Source organism: Trachurus trachurus, assembly GCF_905171665.1.
Source record: "Trachurus trachurus genome assembly, chromosome: 11".
In the NCBI taxonomy this organism is placed as follows: Eukaryota; Metazoa; Chordata; class Actinopteri; order Carangiformes; family Carangidae; genus Trachurus; species Trachurus trachurus.
The window spans coordinates 18,191,205-18,213,227 of record NC_139904.1 but is presented as its reverse complement, the minus strand read 5'-3'; the positions used below and the strand labels follow the sequence as shown (position 1 = coordinate 18,213,227).

Genomic DNA, 22,023 nt, shown 5'->3' with positions numbered 1-22,023 from the left:
TGCTTGATTTGTCTAAACACCACTCCTGAATCCTAAATTCACACCATGAGGAGCAGCAGCCGATTTCCGCACCTGACATGTTGGAATAAGATCATTCCTTCAATTACAACAAGTTCATTCAATTTGTTGCTTGACTGTGTAGGGCTGGTGACTTAAATTTAAACCTACTTGTACAAATACATAACATTTAACACAAAATAGAACAAATGCTGCCCTTACATTTGGATAGGCTCCCTGAAATGCTTCCAAACCTTTGGGGAAAAAAACCTATATAACACATTCAAAATTTGGAACTTAATGTTTATAGTAAAAAAAAACAATTTAACTGAAAAGTAATAACTCATTGAATTAAAATGTGTTTCTGATGTATCAATAGTTTTGAACAACTGTAACAATGTAAGTTTTCTCTCCTGCTGAGCGTGGTTTCTTGGTGACAGTTGCAGTGACCATCGTTTGACAGGAGCTTCAGCCATCTTTGTGTTTTACTGGTCAAGACGTTATATGTTGTACATATACAACCTCTGAGGAGCACTGAGTGTTCAGAGCAGGCTGGAGGCTATAGTGAGTTGCAATAGGAAAGTGATTACATGAGTCATCTCTAGCTGGTTAGCATGCTGATTTCAGAGGAAGAAAAGACGTAATAGAGACAAGAGTTAACTTGAACGTTGTTTTGATAATGAACTCATAATGTTTTCTCTAGACTGGAGTAAAAAGCTGCAAGTGTTAGCCTGGTAGTGATAGCAAAACTTAGGAATAACTCCTTTAAATATTAACAAACATGTATTTATGAATTCCCAACATCCATGACAGCATTATGACCATAGGGAGGACAGACTCATACACATATCCTTACTAATGGTCTATAACTGCCCTATAAAGCATTAGAATTATTTATTAACTAGGCTTCTCATAAAGGCCAATGGTTACAACAAAAACCTTGTTATACAGCATCGTGAAAAGATGATTCAGAGCATCCTTCGTTATATGGTGCATTAGGTAAATCATGATGCTTGTAACCTGACCGTTTGAGCAAGAAATAAAACCTCTCATCAGGGAATCTAAGACAAACACCGAGGACAAACTGTCCAGGAACTGAAAGGTCCCTCGCTAACCTCAACAATCACCTCTTTGTTCCTCCACTTGGCTCAAACATCTTTTCTGTAATTCAATTTACTCATTCATTCAGACCTCTCTGTCTAATTCTCTGTCTGTGCCACCCCTCTCGTTCAGCAAATCTTCCTTTTCTTTGTCTCCTCCTTCCATTATATTTTGTTAATGCTGCTCCCGGATAGTGAAGCATATTTACCATAAGCCAGCCGAGGCAAACAACCAGCCTATTCAAACTAAGAGCTCGGCAGTGACAGAGATGGAGAAAGGAAGGAGGAGGAGGAGGAGGAGGTCGGAGTATAGGAAAACAGAAAGAGACGGAGAGTAAATTCCCTGGATGACTTGCAGATATCAGTTTAAGCAATCCCCTAATTTCAGAGAAAACATAACATGTGCAAACAGTCCTAATGGCTATAATTGCATCCTTCTTAAGCGCTCCTACAATTCTCATGTTGCAAATTGTTGCAGACAGGCTCGACCACACAAACACTGTCTGCCTCGCTCCCTCTCATCCTCCCATACGTACACACACATCACGCTCTCTGGTGACATAATGCCCTACACTCCATTAACAAATACTTTCCCTGCTGTAAACAGTCATTTGCAATCAGGCTAAAGGCTGCTCTCTGGAGAAAAATGGATAAAACTAGGCAGCCGCTTCCACTGCACCAGCCAGATAATGACTTCAAAAAAACAAATCACACACCATGAGACAAGACAGCAAACTGACCACTTCCTTTGCCGCGTCTGTGAAAGTGAGGGCAGAGTCACTCAAGCTCGCTGATCAAAGAAATCACTGACGAGACATAAATGTAGGAAGTTACCTTATCTCTCACTGACTCGCATCTATTGGCTATGACTTGCCAGTTCCTTATTGAAGGAGAGTTCAAGAAAATGCAGTATTTGATGAATGTGTGCTTTCAGCCTTTAGCTTCAAAAATACGACCACACAAAGACAGAGTATTTAGTCTAAAGTGACCTTGCTACGGCCTCTGGCTTTTGACCTTTTGCCTTACACACAGAGAGAGAGAGAGAGAGAGAGAGAACTGGAGGTTGCATGTGCTCGCTCCTGACCCAGCCCTGACCCAAGCCTCTCCAGCTCCCACTTTCTGGTCATGTGATTATATGTTTACAACTGTCCATGCAGGGAGACAGCTGCAGTAGGCTATATTACATTGCAGCGAGAAGAACTGTCACTTTAACCTGCATCTGAATCAAACTGCAACATTTGAAAAGGGACAACGAAAAAACAATCAAACATTTCCCATGGCATCACGGGTCATTTGTAAAATTAGACCCATAAATCTACACCATCGACCAGTGTCGGGCTGTCTTGACAAAGCTGACCTTTAAGGGAAAAGAGAAGTTTGAAGTACAAAATGGAGAAAGCAGGCTCGCTTATTGTGATACATCACTCTTTATTTATTTTTTTACTTCCCCTGTCCAAGTGTAAAAAATTTTTTACTTCCCCTGTCCAAGTGTAAAATGATTTTGTGATCAAAATGTTTCACAAAAGAATAGTGGTTGGTATAGGCAGGTGTTCACTTACTTTTTTCCCTCTTTATTTCATGTATCATTTACAATATTGAGAACAGACCGAACTACGGTAAGGGAAATTGTTCAGTTCAGAGAAAATGTCAAGAAGCTCACCGAGCTGTTTGACATGTATTGCGCTAATATGTTTCTGCCTGCAGGTAGCATGTTAGCGGCTAACTTGCAGTAGCATTTCACCTGCTAGCCCTCTAGGCCTACAGTATGTCAAGCTTCTGAAACCCCAGGTTGTCCAAAGATGAGCTGCTGAATTTTGCTGATAACAGTCCTCTGGTACTGACATGATGAGGAGATTAGAGGCTTCCCCTGTTTTTAGCCATTTATCAAGCAGAGGGAAAAGGACCCTCTCATCTCATGGTTTAAAAGAGGAACTGCATATTCTCTCTGTGTTTATTATGTTTGCAGATATTTTTATGCTTCAACTAATTGATTATTCAAAATTTAAAACATAACCAACCAACCTTTGTTGGAGCCTTACTCTAAATGGAAGAGAGTATTCTCTCTCATGCAATCATGCATTTCCAACAATACGAGACAGATCTGGCCCCTTGGCATTTGCTTTCCCTTTTCACATTCAATTCCCTAACCTCTATCCAATCAACCAAAAAGAAAAAAGAAATTGTTTTTAAAAGAATGATGTTTGACCCTGGAGAGCTTCATCTTCCTTGTAATTTCACACATTACCCCCTGTTCTCTTCACACCTGTCCATTCCTCACCAGCTCTCGCCACCTTACTACACAGGCAAGTACAACAACCTAGGGGAAAAAAGTTTGAAAAGGCTTGCAATGTAATATCAGCCTTGTGCTATTGCATTTTATCAGAGCACAGGCATACACGTACCCACACCTTGTTTGTCTACGGCTTATATTAATACGCCAGTGCCCGTAGAGATAACGGGGGCATTTCCTATTATGAGCCTGCTTGGGAAAAGGGAAGAGGGAGGTACGCTGTAATTATAAGCAGGACAGACTATCTTCTGTGCATGTGTGTATCAAACTGCCTCAAAATCAGTGCCAATGTTAGGGTTCATTTTGCAGGAGTTGAAGACTAAGAAAGAAAGAAGGTATTACGAGACACAGGGGAAAGAGCACAAGACGGATGACAAATATAGAAAGAGGAATGGAAAGGAGACAAATTGATGGGAAATGTGAAGAAGTGACACATGGTGATAGAAGGTCAGTGAGGAGGAGGAGGAGGAGGAGGAGGAGGATTGGAATGCAAGTCTAAAAGAGGAGGAAGGACAGGTGAAGAAAGACAGGGAGGTGGGAGGGGAGCGAAGAAAAATAAGGTGGACTGGAGAGAAGTGGAACAAGCTGACAAATAAATAAAAAAAAGAGGGAAAAAAAGAAAGGCAGAGTGACAGACACAGACAGATGGAGAGAAAAGGTGTAAAGTGGCATCAGCCAGCCTGAGGTCCTCGGTGATGTATTCAAGCCAATCTTGTGGCCGTCCCATTCTCCATCTGACTGCACATAGACAAAGCAAACAACTGCCCCTGTAGAGCACAGACCCTCATCACACTATCAGCTGATATATGTGCATGCATGTTGGACAAATGCAAAATTCACACATACAGACGTCAGAGATCTCACAAACAGTTGCCTCTTTGTGTTTCATCTTTTCATTATCTATCCACAAATCATCGTTGGAGCTTCAGTTATAAAACATCCATTAACAGATATTTCATTTCTCTCCACACTCAACACATGACGCTGAACACCTGACCTCAGAAACACATGACGGCCGCTTCGCACTGACAGAACACTGCCGTACTATATCAGGCGTCTCTATCGCTATAAAAAACAAATAAGTCAAGATAATCATAATCAGATAAGATTTAATTATCATTTGTTTGCTTTTTATATAAAATGTGATTTGTTTTTGCAAGGATGCCCAGAGAGAAATTCACTGACACAGACACAAGCTCATACTGTAGATATTCTTCAAACAACAACAAAAAAAAAAAGAGAGAGGCTCCACGAAATATAGATAAGGCTCACTACATACTGCAGACCTTTGTGTGCATGTGCACGTATGTGTGTACATGTACAAGTGTACATTTTTGTATCTCTGTGTCTGTGTGTGTGTGTGTGTGTGTGTGTGTGTGTGTGTGTGTGTGTGTGTGTGTGTGTGTGTGTGTGTGTGTGTGTGTGTGTGTGTGTGTGTGTGTGTGTGTGTGTACGCGCCTACCCTGCAGTGCTTAAGGCAGCAGAGTTTGAGATGAGGATCCTCCCCTTGGGTGACATTATAGCATCCCACTGCTGCAGTGTTTGAATGTGTGTGTGTGTGTGTGTGTGTGTGTGTGCGCGCGCGCGCTGCATCAGCAAAACTTAACACCAAGGAGAAGGGACAGTCCACACACACACACTGTGTTCACTCAACCATGTGCACTGTCCATTACCTCACCTCACCTCTCCACACACACAGCATGCTGTTAATCATTTGGTCCGTGTATTTATTCACAGCTTACTCATCCAGGCACTTGAAGGTGTTACAGGTTGTGTTTATCAAATACAACAACCACACTTCCCACAAATCCTACTGCCTCTGCTTCAGATAGGATGTTGCTACTTGTCCCCTCCCAGTCCTTGGCATCACTCCATTTGACTTGAAGAGCTAGGAGTAACAATAACAGCAGACAGCTGCCCTCCATAGCAGAGAATGAGCATTCAAACAAGAGAAACTAACATGAACTTGGAATTATTTACAGTACATCAGCAGAACAGCAGCAAAGCTGCATGCAGCAGCTCTCGGCAGAGTGCAATGGTTTGCCAAATCCAACCTGGAGGCACACAGTGTAGAAGCAGCGTAGAGCAGAGCAGACACTGCCAGTCTGCTCAGAAAATGTGTTGTTGGTGCTGGTAATGTTTGCATTAGGGGAGACATGCAGGAAATATACCGTGGAGAACAGACAGGAGTACACATCAGAGTTAGCTGACCCAAATCAGTCAAATCATATGGGTCACTACGCGTCCTGGTATCTGTCTCAGGCAAAACTAAAACGAAAAACCTGTATCTGGAGTAATCTGAGGCTTCTCACAGGAAACACAGGTCCCTGGTGTGTTTCTCAAATATCATTTCTATGCTTCTAGTGTCATAACCTCCACTGCATTGGGTTGGCAACTTGGCAACGGAAGTCTCACTGATGGATCAGATAAAACTATCTGCATACAGGTATAGTCTATGAGTTGTTTCTTTCCTGTACCTTGGAAATGGTAATTTGACATGAAACAGCCTCAGCTCCAGCTCCACTGAGCTTCCTGCTGTATCACACAGCCTTCATGAAGGGATGTAGCTCTAGTTGGCATGGTATATATGAGCTCAGCAGCATTTACACTTTCACCCGTAGCACTTTAAGAACTTGTTTCCAATGTTTGCCGTGTGAGAAATAATCTGGTACTGGAAACAGGGAAAAGCTAACTTGGGTCTTAACAAGCTTCACAGAGGCTGGTGGGGAAACTTTATTACCTTGGATAGGGCCAAGCAGGCTAGCTGCAGCTTCCAGTCTTCATGCTCAACTGAGCAAAATCTTGTTGGTATAGTTTTATATGTAGCATGGTATCACCCGAAAGTGATGAAATGAACTGTTCCAACTGTTCAACTTTGCATAAAAAATTGTTTGACAGAACAAGTTACTTGCAAGATTTTTACACTAAGATCCGTCTCCATGACGACTGAGTCAGTACCGCGGATGACGCCTGTGTCATTGGGTTGAAAGCTTCAAATGTAGCTTTAATCTTCCCCTGCATTTCGACAGCGATGTCAGTGTACCAGGAGTCATTTCCCCATTCCTAGACCCTGCATGCAGATCCAAACATCAGGGGGTGAATACATAACGACTTGCATTACCCACAATTCTCGGGGAAGAGGGACTCTGATTTCCCATTACGGCTCCCCCATGGCAATCACAGCTAATCGCATCTGCAGTGTTTACTCGCCGTGAACACACCGCGCTCTCCCTCGCCCCTCTCTTGTTCTCTCTCGTTGTCTTACTTTGTCCTCACTCTGTCTCACAGCAGCACCGAGGTGAGGTGTGTTTCAGTGCTGTGGTCGAGCGACGCACAGTCTGCACGCAACACAAACACAGCAGCTGAGCACAAGCTGAAACAGCCTGTTCAACAGCCTGTTATCCATGAGAAAATTGCTAGGACCACAGTGAGTTCATAATTTAGTGTGTCTGTGTCTGTGCCTGTGCCTGTGCCTGTGCTGTACACTATGCAAGAAAAAGGTAAACATTCATGTTATATGTGTGTAAGTGAAACCTGAGTGTGTGTGTGTGTGTGTTTGGGATCTCAGAGACTATCCTCTAGGTTGGCATTCATGTATGTGCTTGTGTGTTTTTTTTGTATCCTGGCGTAACTGTGTGATTGTGTTAGCCATGTGCTGGTGTAGGCCTATATTGTTTTGTCTGGAAAGTGTGTGTGTACTGTAAGTGTGTGTGTGCATTTCTGGGCAGGATCAGGCAGGATTCCAGCAACTGTACGTCAGGACAAACAAGTCTGGCTTTTAACAATGTGTGGCAGCAGGTCTCTTGCACGCACACGCACACACATACACACAGACACAGACACACACACACTGCAAACACCTTCACATGAGATTTTGCATTCCTGTTGGTTGGTATGCTTATATAATGAGCTCAGCTGCTATTTGTCCCTAAGGTGTCACCCCCTTCGATTAGAAACGCAGCACAGACACACACACACACACACACACAAAGTTTCCTTCATATCACAAGTTGTTGAGGAAATCTACAGTGATGTCACCACCGACAGGTAAAGGGAATAACACTGAATCATGGCACCTGTTAACTGGCGGGGATATATTAGGCAGCAGGAGAACATCTTGCCCTCAAAGTTGATAGAAGCAGGAAAAATAGACAAGTGTAAGGAATGGAGCGAGTTTGACGGGCTATAGAAGAGTGGGTCAACTCAGAGCATCTCAAGAACTGCAGCACTTGTGGGGTCTTCCCGTTCTGCAGTGGTCAGTAGCTATCTATCAAAAGTGGGTGTTGGTGGTTCGATCCAACAGACCAGCTACTGTTGCTCAAACTGCTGAAGAAGTTCATGCTGGTTCTGATAGAGAGGTGTCAGAATAAACAGTACATCGCAGGTTGTTGCGTATTAAGCAGCAAAAGGGACAGGTGGTCATAATGTTAGGCCTGATCGCCGTATATTTCTGAAAAAGCTTCCTATGTTGGGATAAATTGTATTTAATAACATTCTCTACTCACTGTAACAATTTGTCTTTCCAAAGTCTGCACCTTCACAAGAGATTCATTGTGGTTAAACGATTCGATCCATTATTGATTAACCAGAGTAATATTCAACATTTCAGCTCAGCAGAGCGTTAAACAGCTTCCCTGTTTGAGACAAGCGGATATATGAGAATTTCCTGATTTTACTGCATGATGAGGTGTGGAGAAAAAAAACCTGTTGAGAAAGGAGAAACTGTCATCCATCATCAGCCACATGCTGGTCAGTGTTACCATGGGGATTTGCATTTATGAGCCGAACTCAGCTCTAAACCTGCTGCAGATACACAACCTGTCCTGGAGTCCCCTGAGAATAAGGAGAAGAAGCTGTGGGTGCTCTGATAACTACCACAAATGGGATTTCAAAAAGCATAACAAGTGCCCTTTACACTGTACAGAACAAATGAGAAATCAATCGTGCTCCAGTCAATGCTGTTGAGGAGACCGAGGAGCACCCGTTATAACCCAACCGATGCACTGGAGATCAATATCCTCTTTTTATTATTAGAATTGCTCTCTCATTTTTTATTCTCCCCATCGGTCATACCCTCCATCTAATATCTCTTTTCTTGCTTAGTTCCCCTCTTCACTCCTCTCTGATTGAATCTCTTTCATTTCTCACTCAGTCTAAATCATCTCATCTTCAGCGGCAGAGGAGACAAGACCTTTTCGGCGGGCCGTCCCTAATTCAGGTGCGGAGAACAAGCTGTAAAATGACAGACAGACAGGCTCATAGAGCAAAAAGACGGATCAAAGACCTCAGATAAATGAGCATCACCAAATTAAAGAGCAAAATCTGAAACTATGCTGAAACCTTTACAACTTACAGGAAACTCATTAAGTTGCATTTTGTTGATGTACAGTTTTGGCTTTTTTGCAGAAGTGGGAACTTAGCCCCCTGTCGCATCAACCTGTGAATATTTAGTTTATAAACACAACTGGGTGTTTCTAAGTAACAGCTCAGAGGCAACCCCTTTAATCACACTTTGGTCTTGACTGCAGGATGCCCAAAGCCTGTGTTAGAAGCTCTCATCATGCAGTTCTTCTTTTTTGGGTGCGAAAGCCCACATCATCACCTCAACATATAAGCACAACTATGAGGTCATTTTGTTATTTCCGTGCAAGACTCAAACTGCACCAGTGGTTTTAACATTCAAACATCGTGGGTTTTTTTTTTAAGAGACCATGAGAACTTTGCTTTTGGTTATAAAAGAGTCGCATATTAATGTGGATGGATCTACATTACTCACACTTGTTAAATAGGTCAATTTTTTAATAAATATATTGTTTTGTCTTTAGAGTTATTTTGTTGTTATTATATAGTGGTCGCTGGACTAGCCCAGCATTTCCTAGATTCCTGGTTTCCTGGACGCTGCCCGACGGGTCATGACGCCGCCGAATCGCTAGTTGGAATCGTTTATGGTCGGAACTATGACGGTATCTGATCGTCTTCGAACCTCCGACTTTCGTTTTTGATTAATGAAAACATTCCTGGCAGATGCTTTCGTCCATCTGCAGACGGTCCAATAATTTCACTGTGCGTGCTGAGGCTCATGGGAAATGTAGTGTTAAAACACTTCTGCTTTCCGAAGCTCCTCGTAGTCCCTTTAAATTTGAATTTCTCTCATAGCTTTTATCATGTGAAATCCCCTCCTGATCGACGCAGGAGAAAATAATTACATTCAGCTCCTCTACTTCGCACCGTTCCAGATCAATGGGAGAACAAATACTCTTTGCCTCACCAGTGCAAAACAGTATTTTCCACTTTCATAATAGAATCCTGCTCAATCCAAAGCAAGCCTGACATTTAACAAACACTCAGGGCCTTGGTAGTCACAGCAACACGCCCGTCCTCCAGTCTCCATCTTCGGTCTAATTCCCAGAGGTGTGTGTCTCAGATGGACAGGGGGTGTCAAACAGGCCATGCAGGGTAATTGCAAAAACCTGGGGTGCAGAGCCTAACACTTCACTGTTTGCCTACCAATGATGGCGATAGGGTTCTTGCTTGTTAAAGCCTAAGTGAGTGTGAAATGTGTGTAGTCTGCTAAACGGCATCTTGACAGCCTATGATGAAACTCTACTTTCACAGCAGTCAGACAGGGCGTGATTATACTTTATCCTTTGAGCAGCAGGACTCTCAGGCCCAGTACAGCAACATCACTGTGTTCTCTATCAGCCTATCGGACACATTATGGCCTGTTTTAATGAGTAGCCCTCACAATTACAGGCAGCTGTTCGGCCTCACCCCCTCCTGAACAGAAAACAGTTTCAGTCATGCAAATGACTTTCTACAAAGGTCGCTTTACCACAAAGTGCTATATGACTCCCACAAGGAGACTTGAAGCAACCTGCTGAGGTTTAGTCGTCCAGAAACATCTGCAACATGGCTATGAAATGATGCTGTCACCTGACCTACAGGTTCAACAGGTAACATTTACCAGCCAAGATAAACATTAGTAAGAGAACAGGAAGTATATCATGTAAAAGAAAACAACTGTTTGATTGAGACTGAAGTGTAGCTGTGACTATCTATATCTATCTATCTATCTATCTATCTATCTATCTATCTATCTATCTATCTATCTATCTATCTATCACAACTGTAGGCTATAAACCACTGCTTGTCCCCTACCCTCAGATACAGCTGATATTAGTGTGCCAGCAGCAGGCGTATGGCAGCTCCATCGTCATGGTAACAATAATGATGAATGCAAGTTATAGAGGTTGTGTTCAAAACTACTTGGTATTTGAGTGTGGCTCTTAAAAAACTGTTATTGTGCTTTTGGATTTCATCATATGAGCTAATTGTTTTTGTGCGCGCTGCACTTCTACCTTTGCTGGTTGATAAATCCTCTCAGTTACAGGGTGTTTGAACAAAAAGGCTTAACCATTATTAACCCAAACCTGACCAGAGCCTCCTTGGTGCAGTTCGGTGAACTCCTCATTGTGAACGCTCTCAGCCCGTTCGCTCCTTGCCCGTCTCCCCCTCTTACATGCAACAGCTGCAACCTTGTCTCCCTCCAAATACCAGCATTAGCAGCAGGCTATGAATACTCTGGTGCTCACGTTGTCACAAAGCATTTGCCATCCTGCTGTCCCCTTACATTTGCCTCGACTCAGTCAATCGCTCATGAATGACAGAGATTTAGCCAGATCCAGCTCTGACCCTTTTAACATGTGAGTGTTGTACTACTTAGGACCTATAAATATATTATGATGGCATACAGGGGGAGCACGGAGCAGTGGGCATTTTCAGCTTTTTTTTCCCCCAATTAGTTTCCATGCTGGACATTCATTGTAGCTGCCATGTGATGCATGGTTGCACATTAACCAATGTAAAACACAATGAAAAATGATGAAAAAAAACAAAAAAACACTTATAGAAGATGTCAGTGTCATACCAATTTCATTAATGTTTACCACATTACACAAGGATGTGAAGTGATGACAAAGGGAAGCAAAGTGTGTTTGCTGAAGTGAATGTCAACTTCTGTGAAAGCCAGGCTGCTGCAGGGTGGATGGACTGCCAACAGCTCCTATTCAACAACTAAACACATCAGCTCTGACTGGGGGAACGGGAGGGAGGGAGGGGGGACTATTGGTGGCATTTGGCTCTATGTGCCTGTGTGTGTTGTGTGTGTGAAGAGAGTTCTGTGGGGGGAAAAAGGAGAGAACTCAGGGGGAATTGACAGAGTGTGAAAAACGGTGTTTATTTATTTGGCAGGTCAGCAGAGGGGAAATTCTCATTCATTACAGAGCGAGATGGTCGAGGGATTGTGTGTGTGTGTGGTTCTGTCTCAGCATGTGTGTGTCTACATCATACATGCACATGCAGTGTGTGTTTGTCCATGCGTATACATATGCACGCCAGCTTGGAGCAATAGGAGAACAGAGGCCATGTACTTGTCAATGTCAATGAGGATAGTGCTGTTTATGCATGTCTGAGGATAACCAGGGGGTGGGAGGGGGGCTTAGCAGCAGCATCCATACGCACAACCACACATGTATGTGTGTATACATTTATGTGTGTGTCTTATGTGTAGCACATGCATGCGACTACAACCAGTCCATCTGCATCCACGAGAAGGGAAGCTGATTTGTATCTCTCAAAAAAACAAAAAACAAGCAACTGCCTACAGGCGAAACATGCAGGTTCTAGACCAAATAGCCTACATGTAGTTTCAGTCACACTTACTGTAGGATGCCAAACTATAGCTTAATTTCCTGTGTGAACACAGTGCACACACCCACTGTGAAGAAGGAAACACACAAGACGAAACCTCTCTTCCACAAAGAGAAATCAGCCAATACCAAAGGAATATTGGTGAAGGTAACACCAAGGTGACACTGATGTCTTCTCCATCCAATAAACCTCCAGGACTTGTCTCAAACTGAACCTGCTGCAGCATTAAAACATGAAGGCATGCGATATAAGGACACTGAATGCATCAGTGAAGATGAATATGGGTGCAACTGCGTTCAACTGGCAACTTCTCCCCAAGTTGACATTCACTAAATCTGCAGCACCGGCAGCACTGCGCTGTTTTAACATTAACACGGAGCAGTTTTTTTTTACCCCCCTGCAGAGGCAACAAGTCCCTGCTGCTCCCGCTTCACTGTCACCGCTACTCACATTTCTTCTGGTTTTCCACTGCGACCGCTGTGAGGCTGCCGCAGTCACTACTATACACTGTCAGTGAAGTTTCCCGACGCAGCAGCAACACGCACATCCTCACACACGCGCATGATAAATGAACAACAAGGAAACAACACAACTTCAGTGTGAATATATGAAGCGATCACTTACCAGCCAGAGAGAGGGAGAGAGAGGGAGACACACAGAGGGAGAGAGGACTTGTCCACAAATCAGCATTCAGTGGCGGGTTGAGGGGAGAGAAAGTGCTCGGATGAGTCCCGCGCGCGTCTTTATCCTCCCGGTTCCGACGCGTGCCGGTGTCACATCAGACACCTGAGAGTGATGTTGCTGTGTGAAGAGGCCACGCAGAGCGATGCGCACATTTCTGGACGTGAGACACGCCGAGATGTTCAGTTCAGTCTGCTCCGTTCTCTGCGCTCCGCCAGCCAGCCAGCCAGGACGCTGGTGGGAGGAGGAGGAGGAGGAGTGCCTGGAGTACTACAGCCGCGCTAAGGCGTATGGGAAATGTAGTCCGCCGTGATGCCCAAGCTCAGGGGACTGCCGTGTGCTTTTACTGTAGATATAACGCAGGTTTCTTTTGCACTCTGTTGAAGTCGTTGAACTCCAGTTTATTCCATCACACTCTTTTTATTTCTTTTTCAACACTTTGTTTATTGATTTTGATTATTTGAATAGACAACAAACAAAACAATCTCAATAACACAACATCCCTTCGCAAACAACAATCACAAGGAAAAAAAAAAGAAAAAAGCACAGTAATAATAATAGATATAGCCTATAGAAATACATCAAATAAATAATCATTATAAACAGTTTGCACAAACTCATACACGGGGAAATTATGTGTAGGAAAGCCTACATAACTAACGCATACACATCCATATGGGCAAACACACAATACACAATAAACTAAGCTTGTAAAAATAATTAAATAAATAATTGAAAAGGTTATGGTCTGGCCATTATCATATTCTTCCCCCCTTATAAGCCATTCTGGACTGTTTATTCCATCACACTCACTACTTAAATGAGTAGATCCAAAGGATTATGGGAAATGATGGCACACTTAATGTTTAGGCCTGTTTGGAAGGATACCCTAAATATCCAACTATCAAACTTGAAATATCAGAATATCAAACAAAAAAAAGATAATGTATGAAGCTTGTACATTGGCCTTGGAGTGAAATAAACAAATGTATTGTAGGGCTAAAATAATATAATTAAAAATCTTTCTCAAATATGCTCTAGCATGCCTTCATGGAGAATCATTTTGGTTTCATAAAATATAAATTTCAAAATGTGATGATATTTAAACCAGTAGCCTATGAGAATTGAAGACAACAGATGTTTTTCAGTTGGATAATATTTCTGTGCTTCATGGTTGAAACAGAACGTAACATTAAAAGCTTAGTTAGCAGAGACTCTTTGAGAGGGATGGTCGAAGGTTTCATGGCAGCAGTAGACTGAGGAGCTCAACAGACAGCATTTTTCTGTTGTAACTGATTCATGAGCTCCACAGGTTTGAGTTAAGTAATATTTAACAAGTGGAGAGAGGAATAAAAAAGAGAGAGAAACCTGATTAACAGCGCGCTGCAGTTTCACTTCTCATCAGTGATAACATGACGCTGTGTTTTTCATACTTCTGAGGACGCCCTTACGACTCCTGGGAGTTCCTGTGAAACGACTGACTGATGTAGTGAATGTAGTTCCAAGTGCTACTTCCTTGCCTCCTACTTTATGGCCTGTTTGTCTCGAGGGGTGGGTGGTGGTGGTGGTGGTGGCAAGGGGGGAGTGCACCTTTTCTCCAACTGAAAGTGTACCGGTATTTTTCCAAAGAAACCCTGTGGGCGTTCACGCGTACATTGTTGGAGTCTTTCTAAAGTCAGTCTCTCAGTTGTGGCTCTAGGTTTACTGTAACAGTGGTAATATTACAGCAGCTATAGGACTTCACATTCACACCTTAACTGGGTGTCACCCCATGGTGTGAGGAGCAGATGGTACATGAACTGTAAAATTAACAGTGTTATGACACATGAAACCATGTTACGCTACAGTGGAGGGCACAGCCTATATTTTAACACCAAACTGTTGTACCAGAGAAAACGCCTATACTGTACCAACATAGGCTACTGTAAAAAATAAAATTTAAAAAAGACCCATGTTGACCATCCTATTGAACACCTCTTTCTCTGAAAGGTCTTTTCACAACTTATTGTGCTGAGACCTTGATAGATGAAATCCAGCAACAAGACAATACCTTTTTTTTTTTTTTTTCTTTCGCTGAGGTCAATCGTCCACTTGAGCATTCATTGTTTCAGACTGCCTTCTCTATCTTACAGTGCACAGTGCAACTACTTAAATACGTGTGTGTGTGTGTGTGTGTGTGTGTGTGTGTGTGTGTGTGTGTGTGTGTGTGTGTGTGAGGGGGGGAGAGAGGGTGCGGGGTGTGTATAGGAAATGCTTCTGCCTCTCAGTAGCTGTATGTCTAAATTTAGAGCCCCGTTGACTCCACTGTCCAACTGTCACAGACTGAGTCGGATTGTCGGCCTTTCAGGAAAGAGACTTGAGGCGTGTTTAAGTCGGGAGACATTGTATGAACTTTGAAAACAGGGTGGCTATAAATACCTAGCTATACTGCATAGAGGTCGAGGATACAACTGAAGTGTAGGCTACAAAAAGTAGTAGCGTGTAGTGTTTTCTCTCTCTTTTCTGGAGATTTGTAAACTTACTGATAAGTTCATTGAGATATAATTAACTGATATTTACTGCAGCTGCTGAAAAGACATGGCCAAGAGATAAATATGTGCCCACTTGGTCAAAGTTTCCACTCTGCAAACCAAATTTGACAAACTTCCCTGCATTAAAAAAAAATTGCAAAATAGCTGTTTTGATTTGACGCTCCAGACGCCTCCTCCATTACTTACTCACACACTTATCTCACAGAAACAATTCATGCCTAAATTAAATTTGACTCAAGTGCTAACCCAGTCAAAATTCAAATGCATTTCCATTTCTGACATGTTTTTCTATCCTGAAAGGCTTTTGACCTTTTTTCATCTGCAGAGTGCAGGAAGCAGCAGTAGCTGGGGACCATTTTGCGTCCACCCTTGTCTATTTGATTAGGAGAAGTGTCTGTTTGATTGTCTATTTGGAGAGCAGCACCTCCTTTATTGACTTAGTGCCTGACAGACCCCACCACCTCCACCAACACCACCCCACCCACCCTCGAACATAATTCTGCTCTGTGGCATCGTTTGTCAGGCGATTACAGGAAGGTGCCATATGCACTTTCCCTCTGAGTGTGCGTTAATGAGCTTTGTCATGTCGTCGTGAATGAGATGCTGCTGTTTACTATGTTCTATCACCTATCGTGCATATGGTGTTATTTAAAGAGGGCAAGAGTGCACACATCCAAAGAGGGCTGTGTGCAGGTGCAGGATTAAAAAGTGCAAACTTACAAAAAAAGGTTAAATAATCTGCACATTGCAGAGACTCCCTATGATTTTTTATTTAGCAGGCAACGTTTAAACGATTCGATACGAAGATCTTCTTCAGGCAGTTTGACAGTAGCTACATTGCTTTTAAACAAGAGGTGGCAATTAGGTAAACCATTACTGTGTGCTTGCATTGATATCTGACATCTACATGAGAGAGCAGGGATGTGGTTGTAACTGGATCCTGGAGAGGTCTGAAGTTAAACCAGCTTTAAGAGAGCCAAAACAAAATGCAAACCAAATTTTGTTGCGGATTTGTAATGTTGCTAAGCAATGAAAACACACATAAATAGCCTATGCCTATCCAGAATGTGGAGGTGGAAATTCATATTTAAACCATTTATAAGTCAAATTATAGATAAAAATCTACTGTTTACTTATCAGCTTTTACTAGGCCTATTTCTAAAATGCTGCCCCATCAACTAGCCTACCTCCAGCAGCAGATTATTTATCCTCTTTTTTCTTTTCTTTTTTTTTGTTTCTCTTGTTTTTTCCCCCCAATCAAAATCTGTATTTAACATTTGGAAAAATACAGACATTGAACAATATAAAATGGAGTCATATCAGTACAAATATTACACAAAGTAATAATGAGTAGGCTATATAACAAAATATATATAAAAAAAATAAAATACATGTAAATTAAAAATATAAAAAAAATAAAATAAATAAAAATAAGGAAGAAAATAAGTGCATTGTGCTTTCACTGAGGTTATTGATCCTCTGCTGCCCTCTAGTGGCTGGTCTGAGCGCCTCCATCACTCTGTGGCGAGGTTGGAGGTCAGTGCAGAACCAACATGGCCGCCTCCAGTAAAGCGACCGTGGTGCTGAAAGCTGTGAAGACAATAGCGGTTCGGTTCTGTCCGTTCGAGTCCAATGTCCGGTCCACACGGTAAGACAGAAGCGCGTTTGTGTCATTTGAGTCCGATCTGTGGAGGGGGGAGGAGGACAGGTTCATTAGCAGTTTGTGTTGTGTTTCCCAGACAGCACTCACTCAGAACGAGTTTATTTAGCCTTCAGGTTTTAATTTATTGGAATGAAAAACATGACACTCAATAGTGTTATCGATCCTGAGGTGACTGTAGAGTGGTCTCAGTTCACAGCCACATAAATCTGGTCATGTAGCCTGTGTTTCCTCTACGTGGTGCTGCTAGCCTGCACGTAGCCTAGCAATAAGCTAATATGCTATTTTCTTAAAGGCATAGGCGTTACTGCTGTCACACTCTGCTCAGTCAAAGTCCTTCTCTGGCTCAGTCTCTTCCCTTTTGCATTTAGTTATGAACGCATCTCTCTGCTGTTTCTCACTTGGTGTCTGCAGACACACTGAACATAGATGGATACATAGAGACACATGATTATGAACACATTTAAAACCACTTTGCTGCCAACTGTCTGTATGTTGTAGGTTGAAGACACTAATTAGTAATTATTTGAGATTTCCTTGCTTCTGTGCAGGAGCATTTTCTGCCCTGGGTATCCTGCCCTATTACAGTGCCTTTGCAAATGTATTTATAAGTGGCACTGAAAAATTATATTCACTAAATATTGTTTCCCGAACAATGAAATGCACAAAAATGTAAAAAAAAAAAAGTTTTTGCCTTGGCATGATGTTATATTTTTGCTTTGGAAGTCATAATCACTGATCTGTTTGTATGTAACCAAAAGACCTGTCCTAATATCAGATTTTCACTACATGATAAATATGGACAAAATAATTTACTATGACAAAAACATAAGAAAGTATGTTGAAAATGTAAAAAAGGAACAGTCAAATTAATTTTCAGCTTTGTCTAATACACTTTTTTTTCCCTCCTGCGAGGCAACTGATTCAAGACTCAAATAGTCTAAGGAGAGGCTCTGAAACCAAACTACACACAGAGAACAAGTATGAATGGTGAAAGGGCTTGGTTCCCTTTCACCATTAACACAGTTAAGCAAAAAGGTTAACAAGTGACATCAGGATAACTACCATGACATCAGCACTTAATTTTATTATTGTCAATTCTGTTACTGTCAATAAAGGTATTTTGAGCCACACCCAGTTAGCAGTATTTCAGTATTATATATGTTTCTTAAGTGTGGGTCACTGTAATTGCTCTGAATATAGTTTGGAAGTTTTATGCAAAGAAATAATACCATTTCTTTTTATATGTATGTCATATAACAGGGAGTTTCTGGCCATGGTGGGCTCAGAGAAGGCCAGGTCTACCAACATGAACTGTGAGGTGATGACCACGGTGAAACACGACAAGTCTGAACCAATAGTGGACATAACCTATAGTAAGTATTATCAGACTATACTGATATTTGTGTAGTCAAGACTAATTATGAAAAAGGGTGTTGTGTAACTACAAATTGAAGCTGACTGACAAATACAAAGACATCGTTTTGCATCTTTAAAGTGCTTCTGTTACATTTTGACATAACTGACATGAGCTACTGAAGAAGAATTTTTTTGTTTTGTCAATGACATCAATATAAATTTGACTGTGTTATAGCAAGAAAAGTCTGCAGATTCCTTCTATGTTATGTCACTATGGGATAGGCAGAACTCAAAGACATCACTGTGACTTGTTCTGTTGTTTTCTTAGATACACACACCTATGCATGACTGTATGCAAACGTAAATAAACTTAATGCAGCAGTGTAAAAGATGTGATTTTTCATGTTATCTCCGTCATATACATTGAGAGATAAGTAACTCAACAAAAACAGAGAAGTCTGTCAGAGGTAAAGCCCGGCACTGAATGAAAGTAGCCAAACATGTTCACTGACTTTTACTCCGAGTTAACTTTCCCACCTCTGTCTTTGTCTCCTGTATTTCCTATCCACCCAGGTCATTGTAGCACTGTGACTCATCTCATTGTGTCTTTGTTTTTTCCATACTACAGCAGATGGGGAGAGGCTGGTCATGAAGGGGGCAAAGTTGACGAGCAGCGAAATGCTAAGTGCGTTCCAGTCCCGGTGTTTAGCCAAGGACCCGCAGGCAAAAGCTGCAGCAAAGAAGTGATGATGATGAGGAGTGGAGACTAGACCTATGTTGGATTTATCTGTATTTATCTGTGTACATTATTGGATGTTTATAATAAAAGTATCTAATGTAAACATGTGGGTTCTGGTGTGAATTGACCTTTGGTTCACTGAAGCTGCTCAGTGATGATTGTGAGGAGTATTTTGGACAGGAATGATATTGAGTCATTCACTCCTATTGAATCACTTGTATCAAATTCCTCTTTTTTTCTGTTAACATGAACTTTATTACAGTTAATCTAAAAAAAAAAAAAACCAATGGACATACTGCATTACTGTTTGTAATGAGAAAAGCCTTAAGCATCCCGATCAGTAATGCTTATTCTCTCCATATAAAAGGCATCTATTGAATTGCTTTAACTGCTAAAAAAATGCTGTGATCAGTAGAGGGTCATGGTGTGTCCTTGCATAATGCGCCATTTTCCTGATAAAAGAGACCATTCCAGCGTTTTAGAGAACATTATGCAAGCTCCAACCTTTGACACAGCAGGCTTACATGTAATTTGGCACAGAGTTTTAGATGTAGCCTCACTGGAAAAAAAAAAAAAAAAAAAACCTTTCACCCAGTCACAGATAACTGAAATCCTGTCCTCTCTGCTAGTTAACCCCTGTCCCATTAGCATCTCTAACTTAGCTTTTCTCCATGGAAGGGTTCTTAATACATCAATGCTTTTTACATAGAAAATATATTTTCAATATATTTCTATTACTACGCCAAAAAATAAAAATAAAATCCATGATTGATTTTGCTATTCATTTCCAAATTCTGTGTTAAGTCACTTCAAAATCCTCCATACAGGAAAATAAAGTTAGTACCACCTCCAAACTAGGGACCCTCTCTAAAATGTTGCATAAGTTGCATCCAAATGGTTAATTAGCAAGTCATGTATTAACTCTATCAAATACCACATTTTGCTTAGTGAGATCAAACAACCCAAAAGCTTCTATTTAAAAAAAAAACCTCTTAATCAGAAATTAGATGCTGGATTTCTATTACGTGACGTGTCAGGCTGTGATTGGTTGCACGGGCCTGTCAGAATGTCGGGCTGGCCCTTTAAAAACGCTCTGAGCCCGTTCCCACACTTGGAAGCGAGTTGAATCCGGAGTCACTCCACTGACCGGCCCGTTGTTGAGGATATCACACCAAGAGACTGCAAACATGGTTGAAAATTTTGTTGGGACCTGGAAGATGATTTCCAGCGAGAACTTTGATGACTACATGAAGGCGATTGGTAGGCGAGACTTTGTATTATTTGATGACAATAAAAGTAGAATTAACTTGAAAAAAAAGAAAAGAAAACTCTGCATATTTGGATTTTTCCTCTTCTACACAAATATTTCTAGTGTGTGTGTTTTTTTTTAAATTGTTTTATTATTATTTTTTTTTATTTCTTTCTTTATTGTCACATTAACTTTGCCTTCCCGTTCTGCAGGTGTGGGATTTGCAACCCGGCAGGTGGGGAACCGGACCAAGCCCAATTTGATAGTGACCATCGACGACCAAGGGATTGTATGCATGAAGTCTCAGAGCACCTTCAAAACCACTGAAATCAAGTTCAAGCTCAACGAGCCCTTTGAGGAGACCACCGCCGACGATAGGAAGACAAGGGTTAGTGTGATGTGACGGACAGACACACAAAAAAACAAACAGCAGGAGTCTGTTGTGTGCAGGAGGTAACGGGTTCTCTCTGTTGTGTGCCTGCAGACCGTGGTGACTCTGGAGAACGGCAAACTTGTGCAGAAACAGAGCTGGGACGGCAAAGAGACGAATATCGAGAGGGAGATCACAGATGGCAAATTAGTAGCAGTAAGTTTTTATTTATTTATTATGCTCTATAACTTATTTATTTATTTACGTGGTCGTAATTGAAGTAAAAACTTTGTCTTAGATGCAGTAGTCTGTAATCATCTTTACTTTTATTTCATTAGTTTTTTTTTTTGTTTTAATATCACTGCATAGTTTAACAAAAAGTATGTCAAATGTGCAAATGTAATATCACCATGACTTGTTCCTGATGTGCATACAACACTTGTCTCCACATCTCACTTTAAGAAGTGGGACAAGTTATGTGTTGCTATCTAAAACATATATTTAATTATAATAAAGTTATTGTATTGCTAATGAAACAGTGCACTTAAGTAGCTACTGTAAAGACACAAATCCTTTGAATTCCCTCATATATCCTGTTTTTTGGCAGAGTGTAAACAATCTGAATATTAGAGAAGCACACACTGAGGACATATCATACATACCTCAGCAATGTGTGATGCATATAACCTAAATTCTTCCCTCTTATCTAAAGCATATGCAGGAACTCTAACTCTTCACCTGCACTTGATTTCTCTCTTTCTCTACAGAAATGCATAATGGGAGACGTGATTGCAGTGAGGACGTACGTGAAGGAGGCGTGATGCGGTCCCGACTCAGCCCACTCCTTTGGACACATTGCTGGATGACAGGCTCAGTTCAATGAGCGTAATACCAAACTAAAGTAATGGTGTGTTCTGCTCTCCTTATTCTTTATCTTCACTGTGTTGCCAAACATCAAATTTCTGTGCCTCTGTTCTCCAACATGACACATTTGGTTTCATTTGGAATTGTTGTGGTGATTTGAATAAAAATGAATGAAAAACTGTCAGAAGTGGTGACTCGTGACTTTATCGTATATATGCGTTGATTGTTGGGTCAGTTTATCAGCTGTTTATTCAAATGTGTCCAAACTCCAGTTATGACTTACTGCCGTGCTCTCCAGTCATTAGGCATGCTGAGGAATGTTTTGCAATCAAAGTGCTCTAATGGGAACATACCACCTAATCTGACCAGGTGACTTCCTGACCTCGATGGTTTTTTTCCCCATGCTTGGTTAATATTACTGTATTAATTCCACATTCAATCACATTTTCCATCTATTTTGGCTTGTACAGCTTC

General features: G+C 41.5%; 3 protein-coding genes across 4 annotated transcripts in view; 2 read left to right on the top strand and 1 right to left on the bottom strand.

The window, feature by feature from the left end:
- The window catches only part of pag1 (phosphoprotein membrane anchor with glycosphingolipid microdomains 1), a 51,435-nt gene extending 38,457 nt beyond the window's left edge, over positions 1-12,978 (bottom strand). Inside the window, exon 1 of one of the 2 annotated variants that reach the window (XM_083982737.1) lies at positions 12,717-12,978. The gene's annotated coding sequence lies outside the window, so the exon portion shown is untranslated. The remainder of the gene's footprint in view (positions 1-12,716) is intronic. The other variant, XM_083982736.1, reaches the window with a different exon arrangement.
- A 3,861-nt stretch (positions 12,979-16,839) lies between these two features.
- mrpl53 (mitochondrial ribosomal protein L53) lies at positions 16,840-19,141 on the top strand. Its single transcript, XM_083982066.1, has 3 exons — positions 16,840-16,956; positions 18,232-18,344; positions 18,956-19,141. Exons 1-3 carry the CDS (start codon positions 16,862-16,864, stop codon positions 19,072-19,074), a joined length of 327 nt encoding a protein of 108 aa, XP_083838192.1. The 5' UTR covers positions 16,840-16,861; the 3' UTR covers positions 19,075-19,141.
- Positions 19,142-20,185: 1,044 nt separating this feature from the next.
- Positions 20,186-21,733, top strand: fabp4a (fatty acid binding protein 4a). The gene is made up of 4 exons (XM_083982759.1): positions 20,186-20,326; positions 20,528-20,703; positions 20,800-20,901; positions 21,453-21,733. Exons 1-4 carry the CDS (start codon positions 20,254-20,256, stop codon positions 21,504-21,506), a joined length of 405 nt encoding a protein of 134 aa, XP_083838885.1. The 5' UTR covers positions 20,186-20,253; the 3' UTR covers positions 21,507-21,733.
- The last annotated feature ends 290 nt before the right edge of the window (positions 21,734-22,023 follow it).